The sequence below is a fragment of the Python bivittatus genome, unplaced genomic scaffold (genome assembly GCF_059951505.1).
Source record: "Python bivittatus isolate LINGU-HERP-01145 unplaced genomic scaffold, Pbiv_v1 ctg000200_np1212, whole genome shotgun sequence".
NCBI lineage: Eukaryota > Metazoa > Chordata > Lepidosauria > Squamata > Pythonidae > Python > Python bivittatus.
Window position 1 is genome coordinate 4,326,749 of NW_028277040.1, and position 26,029 is coordinate 4,352,777.

General features: G+C 44.5%; 1 protein-coding gene across 4 annotated transcripts in view; it reads left to right on the plus strand.

The window, feature by feature from the left end:
* Window positions 1–25,341, plus strand: part of PLEKHM3 (pleckstrin homology domain containing M3) — an 87,122-nt gene extending 61,781 nt beyond the window's left edge. For 2 of the 4 annotated variants that reach the window (XM_088135602.1, XM_088135601.1), the window contains one exon: window positions 15,251–25,341. In XM_088135602.1, the coding sequence (XP_087991728.1) occupies window positions 15,251–15,428 (178 nt within the window). In that variant the 3' untranslated portion in view covers window positions 15,429–25,341. The remainder of the gene's footprint in view (window positions 1–15,250) is intronic. The other 2 variants (XR_015795177.1, XM_088135603.1) reach the window with 2 other exon arrangements.
* The last annotated feature ends 688 nt before the right edge of the window (window positions 25,342–26,029 follow it).

Below are 26,029 nucleotides of genomic sequence, written 5' to 3' on the forward strand. Positions count from 1 at the left end.
CATTGGTTGCCAGTCAGTTTCCAAGTGCAATTCCAGATGCTGCTTATTACCTATCAAGTCCTTCATGGCACAGGGCCAGGTTATCTGAGGGACTGCCTCTCACCAATTGTTTCTGCCCACCTGCTATATTCAGGCAGAGTAGGTGTGCTCCAGGTCCCCACAATTAACTCTTGTCGTCTTATGGGACCAAGGAAGTATGCCTTCCCTGTTGCAGACCCTGCCCTCTGGAACAGCATCTTCCCCCTGCCCCATATGTATAGTGCCCTCTCTCCGGGGGTTCCAGAAGGCCCTTAAGGCCTGGCTCTGTTCCCAAGCCTGGAGTTAAGGTGTTTGTGGAGCCCCTGTCATATTTCCTGATTGTTCTGATTGCTTTTTAGACTGGGCTGCTATGTTTTGTAATTATGTTTTTAATTGTTTTAATTGTATAGCCCAGTATTGTAAACTGCCCAGAGTCTTCCAGAGTGGGTGGCCATAGCAATTTTAAATCATCCTCATCATCCTCATAATCTAATTTTCAGTGGCATGTTTTAGCCTTCAAAAGGTGCAAAATTAGTTTATTTGTTTACCCCTAAACCATGAAACTCTCATAGAAACCATTTTTAAAATGCTCCCATCTTATATCACAAGCTCTATGCCCTGTACCCTGTACCCTGTTTCTTTTTTTTAATTCAGTGTGTGGCCCTGGCCACAAAAAGGTTGTCTGCATAACTGGAAGATTATTTCCATGGTGATGGGTAGCCAAGGCCAGGCTATAGTGAGATTAGTGGCTAAAAATCTTTTAGTTCCATTATTTTTTTAGTTTTTCCTTGATTTTTTTTCTGTTTTTTTCGAAGTGACAAAGCCTAGAAGCTAAATGAGGTATATAGCACACTTATATAAATACTCTATCAAAAAACAAAGAGTACTTGCCAAACAGCTTCTCTTTCTAGGTGTGAATGAGAAGGCCTCAAAATTAAGCCTGCATAAAACAAGGTATCTACAGGATGTTGATGAAGATTCCTGCCCTAAGCAAGGGTTGGACTTGATGATCTCAGTAGTTACTTCCAACACTATGATTTTATGATTTAAATAAGGCCATAAGAAGGGTCTTGCTACAACAGGACAAAGGCTCATCTAGATAAATTGCTTGTGGGAAGCTGGCAGGGAAGGTCGCAAATTGCAATCACGTGACCACAGAACACTGCGACGGTCAGAAATGCAGGCCAGTTGCTGAGTGCCCAGTTCACAAGTGTGACTGCAGGAGCGCTGCAATGGCCAGAACTTCAAGGACTGGTCATAATTACCACTTCTTCAGTGCCGTTGCAAGTTCAAACAGTCACTGAATGAGTGGTCATTAAACAAGGACCACCTGTAAATGTTTTATCAGTCAACTTAACTGGATGACCTTGTGTCTGAATACTGTTGAAGACAGAAAATAACATTAGAAGAAAATATATGTAGCTCAGGGTTGAACTGTGGAGTCCTTGGGGTTCTCTGAGCTTGGCTGTTTTCTTGCAAACATTTCGTTACCCGGCTAGGTAACATCTTCAGAGCTAGAATTCCAGCACTGAAGATGTTACCTAGCTGGGTAGCGAAACTTTTGCAAGAAAACAACCAAGCTCAGAGAACCCCAAGGACTCCACAGAAAATAACATTGTCCACTTTCTTTGTTCAGTGTAGAATTTTGTATTATTATTATGCACTATTATGGCTTCTTCTTTTCACCTTGTTTCCTTTGTTTTAGAAAGGAAGGTTGTAACCTTTCCTTTGGAAAAGTTGCTTTAGCCCCTTGATTCTTCTCCTTGACTTTTTCTGTATGTTCCCTGGTCCTACATTTTAATGCTGACCTGAACTGTACAGTTACTCAGTTGTCCACTCAGGCTGCATCAACCCCCCCCACACACACACACATGCAGACACATACTTTTGTATTGTTTTCCCCCAGTGCGTGTTACTTTACATTTGCTTACACTGAATTGCATTCAGGGTAGGGAGATTGTTTGAGTTTTTCACTGACTCTTTTTGTTTTGATCATTTTAAATCACTGCACAATTTAGTTGCTGAACAAATTGAAAACACTGGTCCAAACACAGGACTGTTTATACTCCTCCTATGCATAAGAGTAGGTGGATTTATAAAACAGTTTACCATCAGTTAATTCCATTATGGCATGCTTTGGGACAGAAGTTCAAAGTCTCATGTAGTAGAAAGAGCAGTAAGGCTCCTACCACAGCAAGTCTGATATGTGTGTGCATGTATATATGTGTGTGTGTGTGTGTGTGTGTCTGTCTGTATATATATACACACACACATACTTAGAAACACAATTTAAAAGATTTTCCCTGAGAAGCCCACTTATTTCAGAGTTTAAAGATTTTAAAGAGCATCATTGGTTTCTAATGATGTACATTTGATTCTTGCACAAAATGTTTGAATAATTTGGATGTATATTGTGCATTGAAATTTCTGGCTGAAATATCTCAGAGTGCTGATATCTTGAAAGTCTTCAAAAAAAACCATACTTTTCTTAGATCGATAATTGTTTAGCCTAATAACATTTTGGGGTATTTATAGTGTTCACTAACTTTTCCTAATATGCGCACATACATTTACCTGTATGCTTCCATTTTCTCATGTTTGTGAAGTTTTGCACCATTTGGGGGCCAGTGGATATATTAGGCTCTTCACCTTTGAATGAAAGTGAAAATATTGATACTGTATCAGCCTTGTATAAGCTCATTTATATGATTGAAGTCATAAAGGAAATCAACGGTGCTCCAAAATTATACCTTGTATCTCTGGTACAAAGGCTGATGAAACAGCAACAGCATCCCTTGTAATCAAGTGCTCTTGTGAAAAATACTCTAAGAAACCCTTCTTCTGTTCTCGAATGACAAGCAATTTAAGTCATTTCTACCTTTGTTTCTGTATCCTGTTGCTTATGGCAGTGCCTTGAACTTTTTGTTTGCCAAGGCAGAGCTCCTTTTGGGGGTGGAGACTGCTGTTATAGGAAAATGCAAAGCAAGGATTCTCAGATGGCCTTGGTTAGCTATTTTGAACGGAGTCTGTATAGGTTCTTCCCATCCTAGCATCTTGTGACCTTTAGAGAGGCTAGCAAAGAGAATACTTTCTGTTAGAAAATAGTGTTTTCTGTGGATACATTTCCAGATGCAATTTTTCAAGGCTTATCTCTCCCTGAAACAGATAAATCTTAGAGTAGGATGCCCCTCCTCAGAGCTGGAGTTTTCATTTGCACTGGCTTGTTTGCTCAGCATTCATTTCTTTTGTCAGTCCTTGAACAAACAGAGCAAATACCTGGATAAAATGCATTCATCTGGCTTTGAATACACATATATTACATACCCTTTTCTTGCTAATCAGTGTGACACATTCCTTTGTTGGCCAAATGGTTCCAAAACAAACACAATCATTTCACTTAATTAGCAGGGGTTGGTGGGCTGTGCCTGGCAGGCTTCTTACATCCTGCTCAAGGAGACACAAATCCAAGTTTGCTCTCTTAACACTCTTGTTAGACAATGCTCACAAATTCTTTTATTTTCTTTCTTATTTGAATTTTATGGTGCCAGGCCTTTCAATCATTTGTCTAAAAATAGAAGTAGTAGTAAATACAACAGAGGAAGCTATAATGAATGAGTTACAGTGGGGCAAAAAAGTATTTAGTCAGCCACCAATTGTGCAAGTTCTCCCACTTAAAAAGATGAGAGAGGCCTGTAATTTTCATCATAGGTATACCTCAACTATGAGAGACAAAATGGGGGGAAAAATCCAGAAAATCACATTGTCTGATTTTTAAAGAATTTATTTGCAAATCATGGTGGAAAATAAGTATTTGGTCAATATCAAAAGTTCATCTCAATACTTTGTTATATATCCTTTGTTGGCAATGACAGAGGTCAAATGCGTTCTGTAAGTCTTCACAAGGTTTTCACACACTGTTCCTGGTATTTTGGCCCATTCCTCCATGCAGATCTCCTCTAGAGCAGTGATGTTTTGGGGCTGTCGCTGGGCAACACGGACTTTCAACTCCCTCCAAAGGTTTTCCATGGGGTTGAGATCTGGAGACTGGCTAGGCCACTCCAGGACCTTGAAATGCTTCTTACGAAGCCACTCCTTCGTTGCCTGGGCGGTGTGTTTGGGATCATTGTCATGCTGAAAGACCCAGCCGCGTTTCATCTTCAATGCCCTTGCTGATGGAAGGAGGTGTTCACTCAAAATCTCACGATACATGGCCCCATTCATTCTTTCCTTTACACGGATCAGTCGTCCTGGTCCCTTTGCAGAAAAACAGCCCCAAAGCATGATGTTTCCACCCCCATGCTTCACAGTAGGTATGGTGTTCTTTGGATGCAACTCAGCATTCTCTCTCCTCCAAACACGACAAGTTGAGTTTAGACCAAAACGTTCTACTTTGGTTTCATCTGACCATATGACATTCTCCCAATCCTCTTCTGGATCATCCAAATGCTCTCTAGCAAACTTCAGACGGGCCCAGACATGTACTGGCTTAAGCAGGGGGACACGTCTGGCACTGCAGGATTTGAGTCCCTGGCGGTGTAGTGTGTTACTGATGGTAGCCTTTGTTACTTTGGTCCCAGCTCTCTGCAGGTCATTCACTAGGCCCCCCCGTGTGGTTCTGGGATTTTTGCTCACTGTTCTTGTGATCATTTTGACCCCACGGGGTGAGATCTTGCATGGAGCCCCAGGTCGAGGGAGATTATCAGTGGTCTTGTATGTCTTCCATTTTCTAATTATTGCTCCCACAGTTGATTTCTTCACACCAAGCTGCTTGCCTATTGCAGATTCAGTCTTCCCAGCCTGGTGCAGGTCTACAAGTTTGTTTCTGGTGTCCTTCAACAGCTCTTTGGTCTTGGCCATAGTGGAGTTTGGAGTGTGACTGTTTGAGGTTGTGGACAGGTGTTATACTGATAACAAGGTCAAACAGGTGCCATTACTACAGGTAACAAGTGGAGGACAGAGGAGCCTCTTAAAGAAGTAGTTACAGGTCTGTGAGAGCCAGACATCTTGCTTGTTTGTAGGTGACCAAATACTTATTTTCCACCATGATTTGCAAATAAATGCTTTAAAAATCAGACAATGTGATTTTCTGGATTTTTTTCCCCATTTTGTCTCTCATAGTTGAAGTATACCTATGATGAAAATTACAGGCCTCTCTCATCTTTTTAAGTGGGAGAACTTGCACAATTGGTGGCTGACTAAATACTTTTTTGCCCCACTGTATATTATGGCAATATAAATATATAGTAAGGTTTTCTCAGACAAACAAAAAGGAGACTTAAGCAGGGACTCAAAGCTGTTGAAAATAGAATCTTCTATTTTAGTTCCTCTCTTAATCTTAGGGGCAGAGTGTTATGGGGTAGTAGAATATTCTGTTCATGTTCAAAGACTTAAATTAAAATTCTGCAGAATGGCCAGGTTATATTCTGTCACTGAGATCAGCTTAACATGCTTATTTCACATAAAATTTATAGCAGGGACTCTTTAAAAAGAGAGATGTTCTTCCTTGGAAATGCACCTGAAGTAAATGTTTAGAAATGGCAAAATTCCTATCACGCTGCCAGTCATTCTTGGCAGACTTTTTGTTGCTAGATTCCTGTGGGTTGCTTTTTTCCTGTCAACTACTGGGACACATAAGATACAGCACTAGAATCCTGAAATGGACTTCTTTTTCAAATTGCAGTGTTTTCCTCTTGTGTTGCATGTGCTGAATGGCCTGGACAATGTGCTGTGTCATCTCTGCTTAACCATGATAGCCTAGGGTATTGATATGACTGAAGGGCTCTCCATGCTGACTCATGGGATTAAGAAAATAATTTTTAATCAGTGAAAAGGTGAAGTCTTTTAAGATAGATCTAAAATGGGACAAAACACAAGGATCAAAAGTTGGATTGGCAAATGAAAGAAACTTAAAGGAAGTCTCTGGCAATCTGTCTGAATTAAAATGAGCAAACTGAGCCATGCTTACAAAGCCATGCTTCTGCAGGACAGATAGATGTATAAGAGAATAAACTGGTAACATGAAAAGGGTCTGGGTGGGATCCTGATTTCCTGCTCCACAACACGGCAAGAATGCTTCATGATTAGACCCTGTTTTCTGTAAAGGCTTCTTTGTGAGGATTGATTGACTGATTGATTGACTGTGCCTTCAAGTCAGTTTTTGACTCCTGGCAATTGCCTGGACTAGTCCCTGCAGTTTTCTTGGCAAGATTTCGGACTAGTTCCTGCAGTTTTCTTGGCAAGATTTCAGAAGTGCTTTGCCATTGCCTCCTTCTTAGGACTGAGAGAGAGGGACTGGCCCAAGGTCACCCAGCTAGCTTCGTGTCTAAGATGGGACTGGAACTCACAGTCTCCCAGTTTCTAGGCTGGTGCCTTAACCACTAGTCCAAACTGGCTCTCTGTGAGGAGTTACAGTGTCACAAATTGCAGAGCACGCATGAAAGCAAAATATTGTTTAGTTGCAAGCCAGAGTTTCTCTTAAGATTTCCAGATATAACCTGGGGGTGGGGGGGAGAGAAGGTTAAGGAGTTAATTATCAACAGGGGTAGGACAGGTAAAATTACAGGTAAGGAGATGTTGGAGCTTTCCTAGTAAGTTTAGAGAAATTTCTGATCTCCTAAGCTGTCCTGCAGGAGTGCTCCCCTAATCCATTGACTGTTTGAAGAAGGTATGAATAAGATGGGAATGATTTGAGAAAAGGAGAATAATGCATTATTAATAATGAAGCAGTTATGTAAATAAGTACAGTAGCCCTCAATTTACGACCATTCATTTAACGACTGTTTGAAGTTACAGTGGCACTGGAAAAAGTGACTTACAACCGGTCCTTGCTCTTACTGTGAGATTTGCCCCGTTCGACAGAGAAACTCTCGTGACACGTGTGGTTCACAAAGAAGGTTTACTCATGCGTAACGTAGTAGTCACAAGCAAAGCCAGGACTGGCTTGGTACAATTGCATCACTTGTTATATTCCCCCCTTCCCGCGCTTTTTCCCGCCTCGTGATCGCGTTGCGGCTGTGGGCTATTAGGCCCCCCAATGTCCCCCCTGATCGTTCATGATGGCAGGGTCGGTCAGAGTCCATTGTCCTTGATTGCCAGTCCCCCTCCGGCTGGGTTGGCCCCTCCCTGCTACGTGCAGACCGCGGGTTCTGTGCTGCGTTGCGATCTTGTTTCGCTGCCCTGCGGCCCCGTTCCTTGCTTGCTCGCGCCGTTATCAGTTCGTAATTAAAAGCTTCCGCTGCGGTTTTCCTGTTTAGCTGGCCGCAGGTGGCTCGTTAATTAGCGGCGCTTTCGGTTCCTCTTTTCCCCGCTAGCTACCGCCGGTGGATTCCGCGTGGTCTGGTTGCGAGCTTCCCTGCAGCCCCGTGCTTCCCTGAAACCTCGTGCTGACCGAACCTGACATGCCGCCCCCCTGACGACAACTCCCCCCCTCGGTCCTATTTCGGCTTCCCGGGGTATTTACTGTAAAAGTCCCGTACTAGGTCCGGCGCCCTTATGTGGGTTTTACTCACCCATTCGCTGTGAGACTTGGGGAAATGTTTCCATTGCACTAGGAGCTGGGTCTGCCCCTTGTTCCTCCGGGCGTCCAGTATCCGGTTGATTTCGAAATGCTGCTCCCCCCCGACCATGATGGGTGGTGGTACTCCCTCCGCCTTGTGCCAGGCGTTCCCCGGCTGGTGCAACTTTAGCAGGCTGCAATGGAACACCGGGTGGATCTTCCCGAGGCTTTTCGGGAGCGTCAGCCTGACGGTCACCGGATTGATGATCTCCGAAATGGGGAACGGCCCCACAAACCTCGGGCTGAGTTTGTTCGATGCCTGGTGCGTCTTTAGGTTTTTGGTTGACAGATACACCTGGTCCCCCACTTTCCACTTTTCCTCGGGGAGCCTCTTGCGGTCCGCGTGCTTCTTGTAGTCGGCTTTGGCTCTTTGCAATGCCGCGTGCGCCGCTCGCCGGGTCTCGTCGATTTGGGCGAACCAGGCGTCCAGGGAGTTGATCTGGGATTCCGGCTGAGGCAGCTCCGGCATGGGGACGAATTCTCTCCCGGTGGCTACTTTGAACGGAGAGAACCCGGTGCTCTTGTGGACGGCGTTGTTGTATGCCACCTCCGCGAATGGTAGTAGCTCCGCCCAATCGTCCTGTTGGTGCCCCACGTAGCAGCGCAGGTACTGTTCGAGCCCCCGTTCAGGCGTTCCGTGGCTCCGTCCGTCTGCGGGTGCGCCGCGGAGGATAGGGCTTGTTTCGTCCCCACCCGCTTCAGGAACTCCCGCCAGAACCGCGCGATGAAGTTGCCGCCCCGATCGCTGACGATACGTCGAGGTGCGCCGTGGAGTCGGTAGACATGTTGCACGAACAGTTTCGCCAGCCCCTCGGCCGTGGGGACTCGCCGGCACGCTACAAAGTGCGCTTGTTTGGAGAATAAGTCCGTGACCACCCAAATGGCGGTCTTCCCCTTACTCTCCGGGAGCTCCACTATGAAGTCCATGGCGACCTCTTGCCAAGGGCCGTCGGGTTCCGCTACCGGCTGGAGTAGGCCTCTAGGTTTGCCTTTGGCTCCTTTCGCTGTTGCGCACACCGGGCAACCCCCCGAGTACGCCTCCACGTCCTTCCGGAGCGTGGGCCACCAAAACTGCCGCCGGATTAAGTGGAGTGTCTTTACGAAGCCTTAATGCCCCGCACTCCGGCTGTCGTGGGCTCTCTCCATGACCTCCCGTCGGCAACCCTCGGGCACGTACAGCTTTCCTTCGTGCCACCACAACCCCTCTTGGCCGGTTAGCGCCTCTCGGTTCTGCTTGAGCCAACCGTCCCGCTCCGCTGCCTCCGCGAACCCTTGCCTTACTTCAGACACCGCGTCCCGTCGCTCCCCCTTGGTCTGGCTTCGGGTCACCGCCTTTGCAGCCAGCCTGCTGGCGGGGATGACGGAGTCCACGACCTCCTCCCGTAGGCTGGCGTGTTGGGGCATGCGAGACAGTCCATCCGCTAAGAAGTTGCGCTTCCCGGGGATGTGTTTCAGTGTGAACCTGAACCTCCCGAAGTATTGGGACCACCGTGCCTGTTTGGGGGATAGCTTACGCGGGGTCTTCAGGGCCTCGAGGTTCTTATGGTCCGTCCACACCTCGAACGGTTCAGTTGCCCCCTCCAGTAGATGCCTCCACGTGGCCAGCGCCCACTTGACCGCGTACGCCTCTTTCTCCCACACCATCCACCTCCTCTCCGTCTCGGTGAATTTGCGGGAGGCGTAGGCGCACGGGTGGATGGCCCCCTCCGGGCTGGGTTGGAGCAGGACTGCTCCCGTTGCCACGTCTGATGCATCCACTTGGATTATAAACCGCCGGTCTGGGTCGGGATGGCGCAGGATCGGCTCCGCGGTGAACCGCTGTTTTAGTTCCTCAAACGCCCCCTGGCATTCTGCAGTCCACGCGAGTGCCATGCTGGGCTTGGGGGGGTTTCCCAGTGCCCTTGGTTTTTAGCAGGTCGGTTAGGGGAAGGGCGATTTGGGCGAAGTTCGGGATGAACTGACGATAGAAGTTCGCAAACCCTAGGAAGCTTTGGAGTTGCCTCCGGGTTCGCGGCGCTTCCCAGCCCAGGACATCCCTTACTTTCGCCGGGTCCATCTCAATTCCCCGGCTGGATATTCGGTAGCCGAGGTAGTCTAGTTGCTCTCGATGGAACTCGCATTTCGAGAGCTTTGCGTACAGCTGTGCCTTCAGCAGTCTCTGGAGCACCGTGCGCACCAGGCTCACGTGCTCCGCCAGGGTCTCGGTGTAGATGAGGATGTCGTCCAGGTAGACCAGGACGCCCCGGTAGAGTAGGTCGTGCAGCACCTCATTAATTAGCTGCATAAATACCCCGGGGCCCCTTTTAATCCGAACGGCATCACGGAAAACTGGTAGCTTCCGAGCGGGGTGTTGAACGCCGTCTTCCACTCATCTTTTGCGCGGATCCTAACTCTGAAGTAGGCTTCGCGCAAGTCCAGTTTTGTGAACACCCTCCCCTTCGACAGATGCGACATCAAGTCCTTCATCAGGGGGAGGGGGTATTTGTACTCCGTGCTGATTGCGTTCAGCCCCCGGTAGTCTACGCACATACGGAGCGAGCCGTCCTTCTTCTCCCGGAATAACACCGGGGCCGCTAATGGTGACTTCGCGGGTTGGATGAATCCCCGTGCTAGGTTCTTGTCTATGAACTCGCGCAGGGCTCCCATCTCCCTCCTCGACAGGGAGTACATTTTTGGCTTAGGCAGGGTCGCTCCTGGCTCTAGCTCGATGGCGCAATCACTGGGCCGGTGTGGTGGGAGCTGGTCAGACTCCTTCTCCCCGAACGCTGCCGCCAGGTCTCGATACTGCCTCGGGATTCCGCCGCCCGTCGGGGGTTCCCCGGGTCCGGCCCCTCGCTTTGCGGTTGCCTCGCCAGTCGCCGCTGCCTCCCCTCGCCTCGGGATCGTGGCGGGTCTCCGGGGTCCCGGCGCTGCTGCTGCTGCTGTTGCTGTTGCCGCCCGGGTCTCGGGCCCCATCTGCTCTCGCCCCGTCTCCCGGTGTCCCGGACCCTCCGCTTGTCCGCCGGTGGTTGCGGCTGCCTCCGTCTCCACGGCTCGGTCCCCTCTGTTCTCGCCCCTCGCCGGTCTGTCGACCCCGAACCGCACTGCCTCCGCCGTCCAGTCGACTCGTGGGTTCCGCCGCCGCAGCCACGCCAAGCCGAGTACCACCGCGTAGTCGGCCACCGGGACCACCACGAACCTCAGTTCTTCCCGGTGACTCCCGATCGTCATCTGGACCGGCTCGGTGTAATACTGAGCTGGCCCCCCCCCTGCCAGCGTGCCATCTAACTGGCTGAATGAAATGGGCTCCCGGAGGCGCCTCAGCTGTAGCCCGAGCCCCGAGACCACCGCTGGGTGCATCAAGCAGTGGGTGCAGCCCGAGTCCAGTAGCGCCCGTAGCTGCGCCTCCCCTCCGGATCTCACCCCCGGACGTGTATCCTCACCCGGAACGGTGGGCAGTCCTCGTCTCCTATTGGGTCCGCGCGCCTCGACTCCCCTGCTCGCACTGGGACGCCGTTCAGTGCGAGCGCGCCTCGTTTCCCGCCGGCTCCGAGTCCTCTCCGGAGGATGCTGTCTCCGGGGTCGACCACCCCCCGCGTCCTTTCTCGGTCACCGCCGCCACTGCCCCCTTCCGCGGTCGGTCACCGGTCCTTTTCCCGTTCGCACGCGGGGTTTTGACTTCGGGCCGTGGTGGGGCGCCTTCCCGCTCCGTCGGGCACTGCGCCGCTCGGTGGCCTCTGCCTCCGCATCGGAAGCACAGATTCGGGGCTCTGGTCGCCTCTCGCCTCCCGGTGGACTGCCGTCGACCGCTCCGTCTCTCCTCGGGGTCCTCTCCCTCGGCCGGTCCCTCGTCTGGTCCCGTCGTCTTGTGCTCTGTTGGATCTGCCGCCACGCCGATTCCGCCGTTCCGGCCAGCCAGATCCAATCCTTCACTGTGGCCGGGTCGTCCCACCCCAGTGCCCGTTCCAGGATCTCTGGGTTGAGTCCCCTCTTAAAATACTTCACCTTCAGGGACTCCGGCCAGTCCGCGAGCTTCTCGGCCAACCTCCGGAACTCCAGGGCATATTCCGATACCGATTTGCCCCGCTGCCTGAATTGTAGGATGTCGTCCTCCGCCCGCTTGGCGCTCAATGTGTCCTCGAATCTGTCCCGGAGCGCCTGCATGAAGTCCGGGAAACTCCGTAGTTCCGCCGCGTTGGCATCGTACAGCCCGATCACCCAGCTGGCGGCTTGGCCATCTAGCAGCTCGGCCACGTAGGATACCCTGTCCTCGTCTCTAGCGAATAGGTGACCACCCCTCTGCATGAACCCCCTGACGTGCGTCAGAAAGTGCGGCAGCTGTTCGGGGTCCCCTGAGAACTTCCCAGTGATACCTCGAAGTCTCAGGGCGTCTGCCGCCCGTTGGTCCTCCGACCGGGGCGCCGTGGGTGGTGCCGGCGGGGGTGTCGGACCGCCCCCCCTGTCGCTCGCCTCCTCGTTCACCGCCGGTGGCCCCACTCTCTGTAGTAGGGTCTGGAGCATCGCCTCCACGGCGTCTAGGCGTCGCTCGACTCTCTCCTCTAGTCGGGCGAATTTCTCGCTCCACTCACGGTTCCGGAACCCCGAACCCCGGGTCATCGTAACGCCCGAATCGTCTGGTCCTTGATTCACGCCCATCGACCACCGCTTGGATGGAGTGCGCCCGGCCCTGGCCGCTGCCCCGTCGCTCCTGGGCGGCTCCGACCGCCCTTCCGCGAGCCTGGATCCCTCGCGCTCCAGCTGACCCACGGATTCCTCGTCGCTGGTCATGCCTGTATTGAGAAAGAAAACGCTCCTCGGTGGTACCGGGTAGCGCTGACGGTGAGTCCTGGCTTTATGTGAGATTTGCCCCGTTCGACAGAGAAACTCTCGTGACACGTGTGGTTCACAAAGAAGGTTTACTCATGCGTAACGTAGTAGTCACAAGCAAAGCCAGGACTGGCTTGGTACAATTGCATCACTTGTTATATTCCCCCCTTCCCGCGCTTTTTCCCGCCTCGTGATCGCGTTGCGGCTGTGGGCTATTAGGCCCCCAATGTCCCCCCTGATCGTTCATGATGGCAGGGTCGGTCAGAGTCCATTGTCCTTGATTGCCAGTCCCCCTCCGGCTGGGTTGGCCCCTCCCTGCTACGTGCAGACCGCGGGTTCTGTGCTGCGTTGCGATCTTGTTTCGCTGCCCTGCGGCCCCGTTCCTTGCTTGCTCGCGCCGTTATCAGTTCGTAATTAAAAGCTTCCGCTGCGGTTTTCCTGTTTAGCTGGCCGCAGGTGGCTCGTTAATTAGCGGCGCTTTCGGTTCCTCTTTTCCCCGCTAGCTACCGCCGGTGGATTCCGCGTGGTCTGGTTGCGAGCTTCCCTGCAGCCCCGTGCTTCCCTGAAACCTCGTGCTGACCGAACCTGACACTTACAACCATTGCAGCATCCCTGTGGTCACATGATCAAAATTTGGGCACTTGGCAGCTGGAATGTATTTAAGACAGTTGCAACATCCTGTGGTCACATGATTGCCATTTATGACCTTCCCCTGGGCTTCCAACAAGCAAAGTCAATGGGGGAAGCTAGATTTGCTTAACGACCATGGTGATTTGCTTAACAACTGCAGCAAAAAAGGTTGTAAAATCAGGTGCAAATCACTTAACAACTGCATCACTTAGTGATGGAAGTTCCGATTGCAAGGACTATCTGTATGAGGACTATCCGTTGTCCCAATAGAGATGCTTCTCTTTGCCCTCAGATGATCGAGCAGTGGCTGATACAGCTTCAAGTGTGTCCAGGGCATGCTTGGGTGGGTAGATAAGAAAGATATTTGATGCCTTAATTGCAATTCTGAGGGTTTCTTGCAGCAGAAAGAGGTACACCTTAGTGATTCTCTATGGAAGAGCTGTTACAGAGTAGGTTATAACTAGAACACTATTCAGGCTTTAAGTTCTTTAAGTTGATTGCAAGTTCATGGTTCCATGTTACCACTGAGCTATAGTAAATTCTACAATATAAAATCAATAAATAGCTCAGAAGCCACATTTCCCTCTCCTTGCCCATTATCAATTTTATTGCCAGTGTTAGAGAAACTAAAGATTACTTCTCATATTTAGAAAGTAAGGAAAGCACTAGATAAACAAACACACACACCCAAAAAGCCTACTGTTCTTCCCTTGGCCCACAGATGCCTCTGAGAAACCCTTAAGCAAAATATAACGTCAATTACTTTTTTTTTCCTCCAGAGCATAAGTTCTCCAGAACTAATATTCACAGACTTATAACTACCAATGCTGGAGGCTGGAGCATGGATACTTCTGAAAAGCCCGTTCAATTGTGCCTCATCTCTCACTGCATACTAATTAAACAGAATTCCATTTTCCATACTCTTTATTTAATATAGATACCCACCTTAATCCCATTCCTCCAGCTTAGAGAGTGAGGAAAAAAGAAGCTTCAGTCTGCAATTAATCAGTTAGCTCATAAAGAGCTAGGTAAATGAGAGTTACAGTCCAGTATATATTGGGATCAAGTACCTGAAAGAGAGTTGTTTCTGAGTAAACATTCAAGAAGCTGATTTGTAAAATATTTGGGGAATTTAGATAATGGAAACTAATGGAATTTTAAGAGAGGTCTATGGAAAGTGGAATTCCTACCTGTTCTTCCAGTAATGCTGTTTCTAATCACCCCTTTTCTGCTTTTACTAAGAAATTAGTTGATTTTGGATGTTACAGAAAGTATGGGTTTTTTGCTCCATTACAAATTGTTTTACCAAGTACTTGTTCTTAAACAAATTAATATTCTCTTCTCCCTCCCTTGTCCCTATATTCAATACATATGGATAGGAGCGGCAGGTGTGTTTCACTCTTTCATAATCCTGCCTTAACTCTTCCATAATCCTTCAGGCATCCATTTTAACAGAAAATCCTGATAAGCTTTTACATTCTCCAGTTGAATGAAAAAAGAGGGAAAGGGAGAGGCCATAAACGAATACAAAATGACTCTCATCAATCATTAGTCTCCAGCCACTGCAAGGAGTTACAAATCACTAATGAAAGGGGAATTAACTTTATAAAGTCAGCATTAGTGCCAGAGGAGATTATTTAAAATTTTAAAGTCATAAGTGTTTTCTTTGGCTATCATTTAGGCTCACACTTAGATGGACAGTATGTGTCCTGAATCCAGTAAAGAGTAAGTAGCATGCTTTAATTAAGCTTGTAAAGTCTACAAGAGATTTCAAGCAAATGTTGAGGATTGCAGTCCTGCATGTTGTTAAGCTGCACATATACTACTGATTTCAATAATGACATGCAGAGTTGCAGCCCAATTGTTTTACTGAACTATGAGCATAGTAAATAAGCATACTATAGAAAAAGAGTGGAGTATGGAGTTTTCCAAACCTCAGCAACTTCTGAGATGTGGACTTCAACCCAGAATTCTCAGCAATGGGCATGCCAGCTGGGGAAATCTAGAAGTTGAAGTCCACATATCTACAAGTGTCCCCAATTAGAAAGAAATGCTATAGGAATCTGGGCGTCCTTTGTACCCAAGATTCTCTGTGACTGGCTGTCAGAAGTCATAATGTAACTGGCCCCAGGAAACTATGAGTTAGGGATTTCGTTTATGTTACAGTGATGGTCTCTTGATAGCAGAGAAAAGTTAGAAACCTAAGTTTAAATGTACAAATATCTGATTTTGTGCCTACAGGTGTGAAAGCTGTAGTGCTGTCTTCCATTCAGAATGCAAAGAGAAGGCCGTTCCGTGCCCCAGGTGTGTGAGGAGAGAGCTACAGATGAAGCAGAAATCTTTTTGGAGAAGACTGAATATGGATGAGAGCCTGGAAGAGGCCTGCAACATGTTTGAATTGTCCTATCAGAATACATGATTTGAAGGGGAAATGTGACAACCTACACTCTTTCCCAGCATGGAATGAATGCTTCTAAGGCACTGGCTCATTGCCAGGCAGAATACTTTACTACAGAAAGATTTATATGTATCTTTTGTTCCTGAGTAGCTGGGGTTCAAAATGCTAAGGAAATCAAAGGCTAAATTGTAATTATGAACTCTAAGGGAACCAACTGGTCTTATACCAAAAGTAGTTTACTTGAAATATTTACTATTGTCTGCATTGATTGCATTCTCTTTGCATTGAAAGATCTCATTAGTTTGTATTTATTACTGGACTTCCAAGTGATTTTTCTTTTTTGGTAGAAATAGATGGCATTGCTATTTAAAGTTCACAAACTACTTAGGACGAGGTGCCTCTGAACTGGTAATTCTAGAGCTCTTTGCATCTTAGAAAGACGATTTAGTAAATTGCTTCTAATATTTTCCCCAGTTCCCAAAAATCAACCCAGTTCCATTTTAGATACACATCTGAATCACTTTAAATATATGGCAGGTCTTACAACCTCTGTAAGCCAAGTGCTAAAACTTGCCTAGGTCTTATGTGAATGTTCCAGAATACTAGAGAAACTGCTTTCAGTAATGAAATGTTCACAGGTTTATACCTGTACAACTTTCCAGTTTGCTCACAAATCACTAATTCAGATTCTGATTGTTTTCCCACATGTAACACCATGAAGCATGAACATTTAATCTCCTTTGATGTTAAATAATATACACTGCTTTGCTCATACATTGTAGAAGAAAACATTTTTCTATAAGAAACTTTCTGCTGTTGAATGATGGAACTGGAATCTGTTACTTTGCTGTATTTAATATTCATATTCTGATAGTATATGTACCAAGGCTCTGAGTACTGTAGCAGAGTCAGTAAGAGCTTTAACACTTCATCCAGAAAGTGAGAATTCTTGCATACTTTTCAATTCTGCACTAAGAAGCACTGGGATGTATGCTTTAACCACTTACATGCAACACTTGGAAATAATGAAAATATTACAAAAATAGGTCTGAGTCAATCTTTGGACTTGTGATACTCCCTCCCTTTTTTGATATAGCAAAGAAGATTGGAAGTTTTTACTAACCATAGTTTAACATTATATTCCAGTCCGGGCAGCAAACAGGGATTAGTATTTACTATGATTAATTGAAACAAGCAATCTTTAAACCTTGGTTTTAATATCTTTGTTGCTATGGTGAAGGAGAGTACAAGGCCAAATTGTCCATAGGCTTTGTCTGTAATTATAAATCTGGCCTGGTACTGGTCTATAATAAATTAGGAGCAGCCAGTTAATTTGTGCAGGCAGGGCAACACATTTTTATTTATCCCTTTACTTCCTCCTCTCAAACTGCAAGTTACTTTCTCTAGAAACGGAACATGTCCTATGCTGATTTGTTATGGGCTGGCTGTTGGCAATTGCACATTTGGAAGAACCTCCTAAGCCAGTGTTGTCCAAACTTGGCCACTTTAAGATGAGTGGACTTCAACTCCCAGAATTCCCCAGCCAACATGGCTGGCTGGGGAATTCTGGAAATTGAAGTCCACTCATCTTAAAGCGGCCAAGTTTGGACAACACTGTCCTAAGCAATGCAGTCAGCAGAGAGCAGTCAGAGTGACTAGGAGAACCACTGTGCATGCCATCCAAGTTTATTTATTTATTACATTTATACAGCCACCCATCTCATGCTTGTTGCTGATGTGCTGGCTGATTCTTCTGGGCCTATTGGCACCCAGCTGTTATGTGCAAATAAACTAAATGGTGATGAAAATGAAAATGAGGCTGATATTTGGGCTTTGGTTTGCCGACAAATCTGCTTTGTCTTTTAAATTATTTCCATATCTTTGTAGAGCCATGTGTTTGTCGGCAAGCCGAAGCCCAAATATGTGCACTTGAGCCTCGTTTTTCTTTTACTTGAGCACAGTAGAAGGTAGCAGAAAGAGTGGTAGGAGAGAGAGAAAATGAGTGATTGTGAGTTTGACTTTTGCACGACTTCCAGAATCCAGAGACAAAAAGAAGGAGCCACTGGTATAAATAACTTCCTGTTTTGTTTTGTTTTTGTTTTGTTTGTTGTTTGCTTTGGGGGGATCTTGGGAGTCTGTTTTAATTTTTTTAAGGAAGCTTGGGCAAGCAAATCAAGCATGTGGAATGTGTGTTTACCAACTTCTTTTCAATTTATTGTAATGTTTTATTATTTTTGTATTTCTCCTTGAGTTGCCCCATCCATTTCTTCATTTTATCCAATTAGTTATTAAAAGTTGAGTTAAAGGATAGCTTTTGTGTGTCACTGCATACAGCTCCCCTCTGACACCTCAGCTCTTTGTTTTGTATTCATTATGGTCTTAATGTTTGTTCCCAGTTTGCGTTTTTGGAACAATTGGTTGCTACCACGGTAGATGAGCACTGTTTCAAAGATACACTTCTGTATTATACTGATCAGAGACCTCCTCAGTTCCCTGCTTTGAAATTGCCTCAATTTACCCTTTCTCTGCAATGGGCTGGTGTGATAACATAAAATGTTTCTCAGCCTGTGGAGTTCTCATGCTGCTGCTAAGAGTCCTTAGGATATTTTTGAGGCCAGAGGTGGTCAAAAAATTCTGTTTGTATGGCTTCATGTATTTTGACCTGCAGCTCAGCCTACAGTTAGCTCCCAGAAGCTTGAATAGGCCAGTGTTGTCCAAACTTGGCCACTTTAAGATGAGTGGACTTCAACTCCCAGAATTCTCCAGCCAGCCATGCTGGCTGGGGAATTCTGGGAGTTGAAGTCCACTCAAAGTGGCCAAGTTTGGACAACACTGGAATAGGCAGTGGGTACAGCAACCCCAACGGCCCTTCAGCATAAAACGTGTCTGTGTCGAAAAGAATGGCAGGTATTCACGGTGGCTCCTCACAATTTATCTCTGTCAGTTGCATCTGCGTAGAATCTGAGAAGCATGTTCCCCAGAAAACCTTCAAACTGTAAAGTCCTGCTCGAATTGTCATAGTTCCTAGTTCTGCAAGAGTTCAGTGGTACATTTTTAATTTCAGTGGTGCTTGTGGCAAAGTATAATGCAGCCTATTTTTTTGCCTTTGGAACTAGGAATATTTCCCAACAAGGATTTTTGGTCCCATTTGCAGAATTCCACTGAAGGCCATCTCCGTATCACCCACTGAAACTTCTGCCTCCCTTCCTACTATAGAAAAGCCATTAGAGAGAGAGGAAGATGGAATGACCACAAGGATAACAAGCTGTACGTAAAGCAATGTTTTTAATATTTGGAATGGAGGCATTTTTTATTTGATTAGTGTTGGGTATAATGTGCTCACTTTTAGATTAGAATCTTCTCCATGAGATTTTGGCAGACTATGACAAGAAACTTTTGCCACCATTGGAAAAAGCTGAAGTGGCCTTTTATGCCTAACAAATGAGGAAGAGCTATATAGCCCTTCCTGGGGAAAACCACTCCGTCCCCCTTTTACCAGTAGCCAGTTTCTATTGCAAGCCCAGCACTGTGCCAGAATTGGGGAATCTTCTTTAGTAAATGCACCTCTCTGTCCCCCCCACCAATCTCAGTGCTTGATCCCTTCCATGTGGCTGTTTGGCTCAGACGTTTCCTTTGTAAATACAAAAAAACCCAAAAAACAAAAAACCACATAGGAATTATTTGTTTAAAAATTATGAAGAATAGAAAAATTAAAAAAAACAAAATAAGTAGGTAATTATCTCTCATGGCTAAATAGAGACCTTTCCGTTTGGGAAAGTTTTTCTCTTGTTTAATCAATACAATACAATATTATACTTGCTGCCATAGATAGCATTCCTAAGATTACTGCTATCCAAATGTACAATCTGAGGTAAGCATATGGTTTCTCCTTCGGCTAGAAATGAATGATCATTTAGGTGCAAAATTAAAATTACACCTTCATGAATGGAAATTTTCACAGGATCTGGCATTATCTAGCAGAACAAGTTTGCATTTAACACTGGAAGCATAGTCCTCTAGGAGGAAACTGCTTTCTACACACGAATTTTAAGAAAGGGGGGGAAATGTGCAAGAACTGTCAATGTATGAGAAATAAGGGCATCCTAATGAGTGTGTTTTGACAGTAGGACTTGGCCTAAAAGCTGGCACCAAGTCACAGTTGAGGGGGCTCTAGAATTATTGGGAAGGCAGCAATTCTGAGGAAAGATTTTAGAGGATTAGAATAGGAGCGGGGGCTGGTTTCATTCTACTTAGCTGCTTATGATGTTAAATGTCTGCCTCTTCAGGGTCTGAAAAAGTTAGGAACCTTATTTTTAAATGCAGAGGTAAATTCGAGTTGTTTTATATAATTTCACAGGAAAAATACTCCTTTTCAGTTACAATTATTAACATCTGTACTTACCTGCTAAAAATTTGTCTCTTTCCCCTTTACGTTGCTGCATTGATGTGGTTATTATCTGTGGTATTATTCATGTAATAACAAGAGATCTTCTGCTTCTTTTTTGGGTTCTTTCTTGCACAGACATGTCTGTGGAATTCTAAATATCCAGAGGAGGTTTCCAAAAAAGGATGCCTAAAGCATGGATCTAAGCTAACAGATCCCAAAACATGGATTCATGGCAAGTTGAAAACATTTCAGTGCTAGTACAGGGAAGGCAGGTATCGCTTTATTAGAACTGGGAAGTGGGAAGCAACACTAATCTATGCCATTCCCTGATTGGATTCAGCATATGAAATACATGAAGTACTTGCCACATTGCATGTAAGCATCACTTAATGTCTTAATATTTAATATTTATTAATTTATTAATTTTAGCAAAGACACAATTATGATTTTGGAACGCATTTCTAACAAGGAATTTTCTTTTGACACTTTATTAGGAATTAAGCAAGGAGGTCTTAGCTCTTCCATATCTGGAAACCACTAACTAAAATGCAGTAATTGCGTTAGGAAATTAGACACTTAGAGGGATTTGCTTGTGATTAAACCTGGATAACAGCATAGAATTGTTCTGTACATCTTGTTAAATTGAAGCTTGCAGAAATTATTGTGTTGTGCATATATGAATAATAATACTTATACATAACCAGGCTTTCAGTGTTATTTGTGCTTACATCATCATTTATATGGAAGCTGAAATAGTCAAGACTTCTTTCAGGCCAATATGTTCTCAGACTGGAATGTTGCTCAAAAGATTTGCAAGGCCACCACACAAGGATGTTATGATCAGATTCCTAATATGTAAGAGGAACAAAAGATGCAGCCTTACAGCAATCCAAACCTTGCAGCTCTGAAATGCCTCCCTAACTACCAAGGATTTCAGGTGGAAGATGTTTTCGCAGTCCTCTTTGGCAAGCCTGTGCTCTGTTATCTGCTGTGGCCTTTCCATGCATGATAGCTCAATGTGAGAGGAGGCTGATGCTTTAAATGTACAAGTCCCATTGTACAGGATCCAGTTCTCAGTCACCAAGCCTCTGGTTTAAAGGATCTTGGATGGGAAAGCTGGAGTAGATGCTGAATAGTGCACATAGTGGCAAGCCAGATGGACCAATCTAATATTGGCGGCATTCTCTATGCCCTTGGTATGAAGAACTACCAAAATAGGTCATATGCTTCCACTTTCATGTCTGAAATACAAACTCTTTCATGCCCCATGACCATGGTTATAGCAACAGAAGTGTCATGTTGCATAATGTGCTGATGGTAGCGGGGGGACATATTCAGTTGGCAACCTGAAGGGATGTTTGCCAGTTACAGATGTAGTGGAAATGTACTTTAGATTAATAAATAATGAAAATTGCTTGGATAAATTTAAATGATTCATCAGCATTCATTAGTTGGATTCCACTTTTATTTGTTTATGACTTTTGGAAATGAGTGGCAGAACTCTAATTTAAAAATGGCCCTTGTATTTTACCTCATACATTCACTGGGATGGAAATTCTATTCATCTGTGTAATGGGACACGTGGGTGTTAGCTATGGAGTACTTTGGTGTAAAGTGGTACATATGATCAACAAATTCTTGTGATCTCAACTTTTTTTTCTAAGGGAATAAATTTGTGGGTTAAGAATTTGTGATTGTATGAAAGAATACAGAGCAGCCCTAATACATGTATAGGATTGTTACAGTGCTGAATGCATACACCATTTTTTAAACTTTTTTTTTTCTTCAACACATTTCACTTCTGAAAGAATAAGTTCAAATTCTCACTGGAATTTTACCTTTGTGTATTACTTCTGGAACTTGTTGGACAATATGTGAAGATGGTTGTTACTTTATGCGAAGAATGTGCCCTAGATGATTCATTATCTAAACATTGGTAAATGATATTCATGTCATGTCATAACAGTAAATGGTTTAAAAAAAGGTTTTGTTTTAATGAAGAATATTCCTTCATTGTTGGTATATGTGGAAATAACTACTAGATTAGTAGTGTATTTCACAGTTTACTCTAATGTTCCCCGTGCCATTGCAGGCTTACTTACAACCAAAGAGGAGCTCTAATTGTAAGTATGGGAAATTGCTTGAGGTACTATATCCAAAATGGAGCCAGTTTGGTGTAATGGTTAAGGCATCAGGCTAGAGACTGGGAGACTGGGAGTTCTAGTCCCGCCTTAGGCACAAAGCCAGCTGGGTGATCCTGGGCCAATCACTCTCTCTCAGCTCTAGGAAAGAGGTAAGGGCAAACCACTTCTCAAAAACCTTGCCAAGAGAACTGCAGGGACTTGTCCAGGCAGTTGCCAGGAGTCAGCATTGACTCAAAGGCACCAAACCTCCCCCCCCCCCCAGTATATCCAAAAGTTCTTACTCTTGAAAAGTATACTATGCTGATCAAGTTTGGAAACCCAAGTCCAAATTATCTATAATGCCATTTCACACAGTCAAAAACTTTCTCTGTGTCTTAGAATAATAATTTGCTCCCCTTTTCAAAAGGAATATTATCATGGTCATAAAAGGGATTTTATAACTTACCAAAGAAAACTTCTTACTAGAGTTTAGTCATTCTGATACCTGCTTCATGATTGTTCTGCATGCTTAAACAATTCAGTTCCAAAACCTTGGTACAAAATGGATCCATATTGAAACTTAACTTTTTTTTTTGTATTTTAAAGAGCTAGGCATATGTTAGGGCTCTTCAAGAAAATGAACTGAGTTGCATTTGTGAACTGTTCTTATCATAGGGAAATTACACTCTGCATTTTTGTTTTTTCTGAATCTAAATCCAGCTCCCTGTCTAGATCTTCATTAAACCCTTAGTGGTTTTTACCTATAAACTTCAACATTTAGACTTTTAGTCCCAAATTCATATGAAGGAAGTATGAATAATCAGGCCTTATTTTCTAGTTATTGAACTGTATCTAACTGTTGACCCTTTGAGGTAGACCATAGGAAACCAAAGTTATGGATACTAGTACTACTTTTATTATAGGGTTACAGTAACAGAATCTTGTAAGTCTGAATACACCTCCCTCCTCCGTGCCTTTATCTTTAAGAAAAACTAGGGAGGGTCAAGACTGAGACATTTTTTTCAAATCACATTTCTGCTTTGGACTCAAATTTCTTTTATCTGACCATTGTCTTGGTTGCAGCTCTTTCTTCTGTTCCTCAAGGTTTCCATTACACTAACATTCTTTCTTCTGTTCCTCAAGGTGTAGTCCCATTACACTAACAATTGCATCTTTATTTGGGATGATAATTTTTCTTTTGTGATGTATGGGTGTAAACATTTTGAAGCTGAACTGGAGCCAGTATATTTAATTTATTAATGCATACATTGTTATTTTAAACTGTATCTTTAAATTATTGTTTCCAAGTAAGTATTTATTCATGCATTCATTTATTACATTTATTACACTGTAATCCGAGTAAGGACTTCACAGATGTAGACAAGTACAATTAAACCATCAGTGGTGAAAATTAAAAATTTTAAAAATAAAATGTAGTAGAAAAACAACAATAACAATAAATGGTATCAGTCCCCAAACACTCAATGGAATAACTCTGCTCTAAGCTGTTTGCAGATGGCAGTTAGGAGGGAGCCAATCTAACTTCAGTCTGGAGGCTGTTCCAAAAGTCCAACTCTGTCTCTGTCTTGCCTTGACTCCCTCCCATCCAGAAAGTGGGGAACCACAAACTGCTTCTCCTGGAAAAGTCATGTAACTCAGGTTAATTCTAGTCCCGAAGGTACCTGGTGGCAAACCATAGAGGACTTCATAGGTTAAAACCAGTGTTTTAAATATACTTCATTTCTTAATAATATGAATGCTGCAGTTTGGTTATGTTATTAATTTGTACATGTTTATTCAGAAGTAAATCCCACTGAGTTCAGGAGAGCTCATACAGTACTTTTGTAAATGTGGAGCTTATGCCTATAACATAAGTTATCCATAATGTAAAGGTAAAGCTTTGCACCTCAGTAAAAGGTAGTTCTTTATGAACAGTAGGATGTAAACTTGGAATATCAGGAAGACCCTTTGTTAATGTTATACTGTATATAATGTGTAAGGTACCAAATAAATTAAGGACATGATACAAATCAAAGCTTTGAAGTCCCACTGATGTTAATGGTAAAGATCTAACTATGTATATTTTCAATCTTCCCAGCTGAAGTCAGTGGGATTTTAACATTGCTAGATTATTATTTTATTTTTTTTTTGCTCAAATCTTTGTTGAGTTGTCTCATTGATACATTTCAAATCCATCTTCCTTAGAGTGTTAAGGCAAAGAATACTGTACTCGTGGAGCACACCTGAAACTGAAATTACATTTATGCCCCTGAATTAATTGAAAGAATGTCCGTGAGTTTCAAGCGCGTGAGTGGGTGTAGCATTAGCTGCATGTTCAGATTATATCATAATGTCATAATTACCATTTCAGACATTCAAGATCTAATGCTAACTCATTTCCAACACATATTTTAAATACCTTGAAAAGTATAAGAGTAATACAAAAAATTAACGTGTGGTTCAAATGTTGAGCGCGTTTATGCTTTGGAGAAATTATGCTAAAATATAATTTTATTAGACCATATAAATACATTTCTAAAGAGTTATGCTACATTAAATAGGACAAAGAGACTCCATTTCAGATTACAGATTTGGAGATATATTGAATTATTTATAGGAATTATTGGGACTGCAGCTTCCAGGATTCCCAGCCCTTGGCTATAGGGACTAAGAATTTGGGAGCTGAGTCCAAACATATCTGAAAGCACCAGGTTGAGGAAGGACATTCTAAATGCCATTTATAGTTTTCCCAACCCTATTATAATCAGTACAGCCGTATTTTGCCGTATCATTTTTATTCTGAGGGAGGATATGAATGTACGTTTAAGAATGAGGAAGTTTAATGTTTACTATCATGGAAGAATATCACATAAGCTTTATCACAAATCTTTTGGGTAGCCTCTGTTCTGAGCGTTCAGCAAGCTGGGGTCAACAAATAGGTCCATGTTTCTTTTTGGTGACTGTGCCCTGTGTGGAATGACTAGAGATGTGCTACTTGAAAACCAGGAAATTCAGCCCATAATGACGGAAATCAATTGCCTCTCCCCACATTGGGCAGGGAAATGTCAGGTACAGGGAGCTTGCTTTTCTACCCCCATCTTCATGGAAAAGAACCTTTGGCACTAAATCTGTGCTTGCTGGTATCCTTCCTCAGCCAAAGACCTATGGGAAGTTGTGTCACCTGCCTCCCAGGAGAACAGGATGGGGTGAGCAGGAGAAGCAGCCTGGCTCCATCCACTGACTAGTGAAAGAGCTGCTGTTTTCCTTTTACCTCCCCATTTCCTTTTCTTCTTGCACTGTAACTATTATTGAGCTTTTCAATCTGCGTAATGCTTGGCAATGTTTGTGCACTTTCTATAACAATGTAATTGGTTTTCACTTCATTATTACTAGTCTTTATGAAACATTACTTGATCTACACTTTTAAGTTGAAGAAGCAGTGAGCTTTGTAAGGCTTTTAATATAAAGATTCCCTTTGAGGATTATCATCCAGGGGCTGGAGAACGTTGGGGGGGGGGGGGCTGTTTACGCAGCTTGCTCATATACTGTCCTCTCTGGTAATTGGTTCAATCCAAAATTCCTACCACCTGATGAGTGTTGATTGAGCTTACTGTGAAAGAAAGTCCTGGTTTTGTTCTGGTTTCTAATAAAAATCCCATTACAATTGGCATTAAATGAATCAATTGTTGCAGCAGCTGAGGTTTTTCAAAGACCTAAAGGATTTGCCAACTGCCCTGTTTCTCAGTGGTTGAAAAAAAATGCAGTTCTCCGCACATTGCCACAGAGAGTTGTCAGCTGCTTTTTGCTTTTCCAGATGGATAATTCTATAATTTTTATCTTACGCAGGTGGGCAAACTTCTGACCTTCCCAATGTTGTTGGACTACAACTCCCAGCATTCCTCACTGTTGACTGTACTGGTTCCCACTGCTAGGAGCTGTAACATAGCAATATGTGAAGGGTCCATATGTTCTCCACCCCACATCTAATCATTCTCTGGCCAAAGGGTGGAGGGTTTTTGTTCTTGTTTTGGTAAAGTGAGGTTTGGCATGGCTCTGCAAAACTATAGGTTAGAGATTCCATGATTTTAACTAAGTGACTTGAAGAGGCTGCA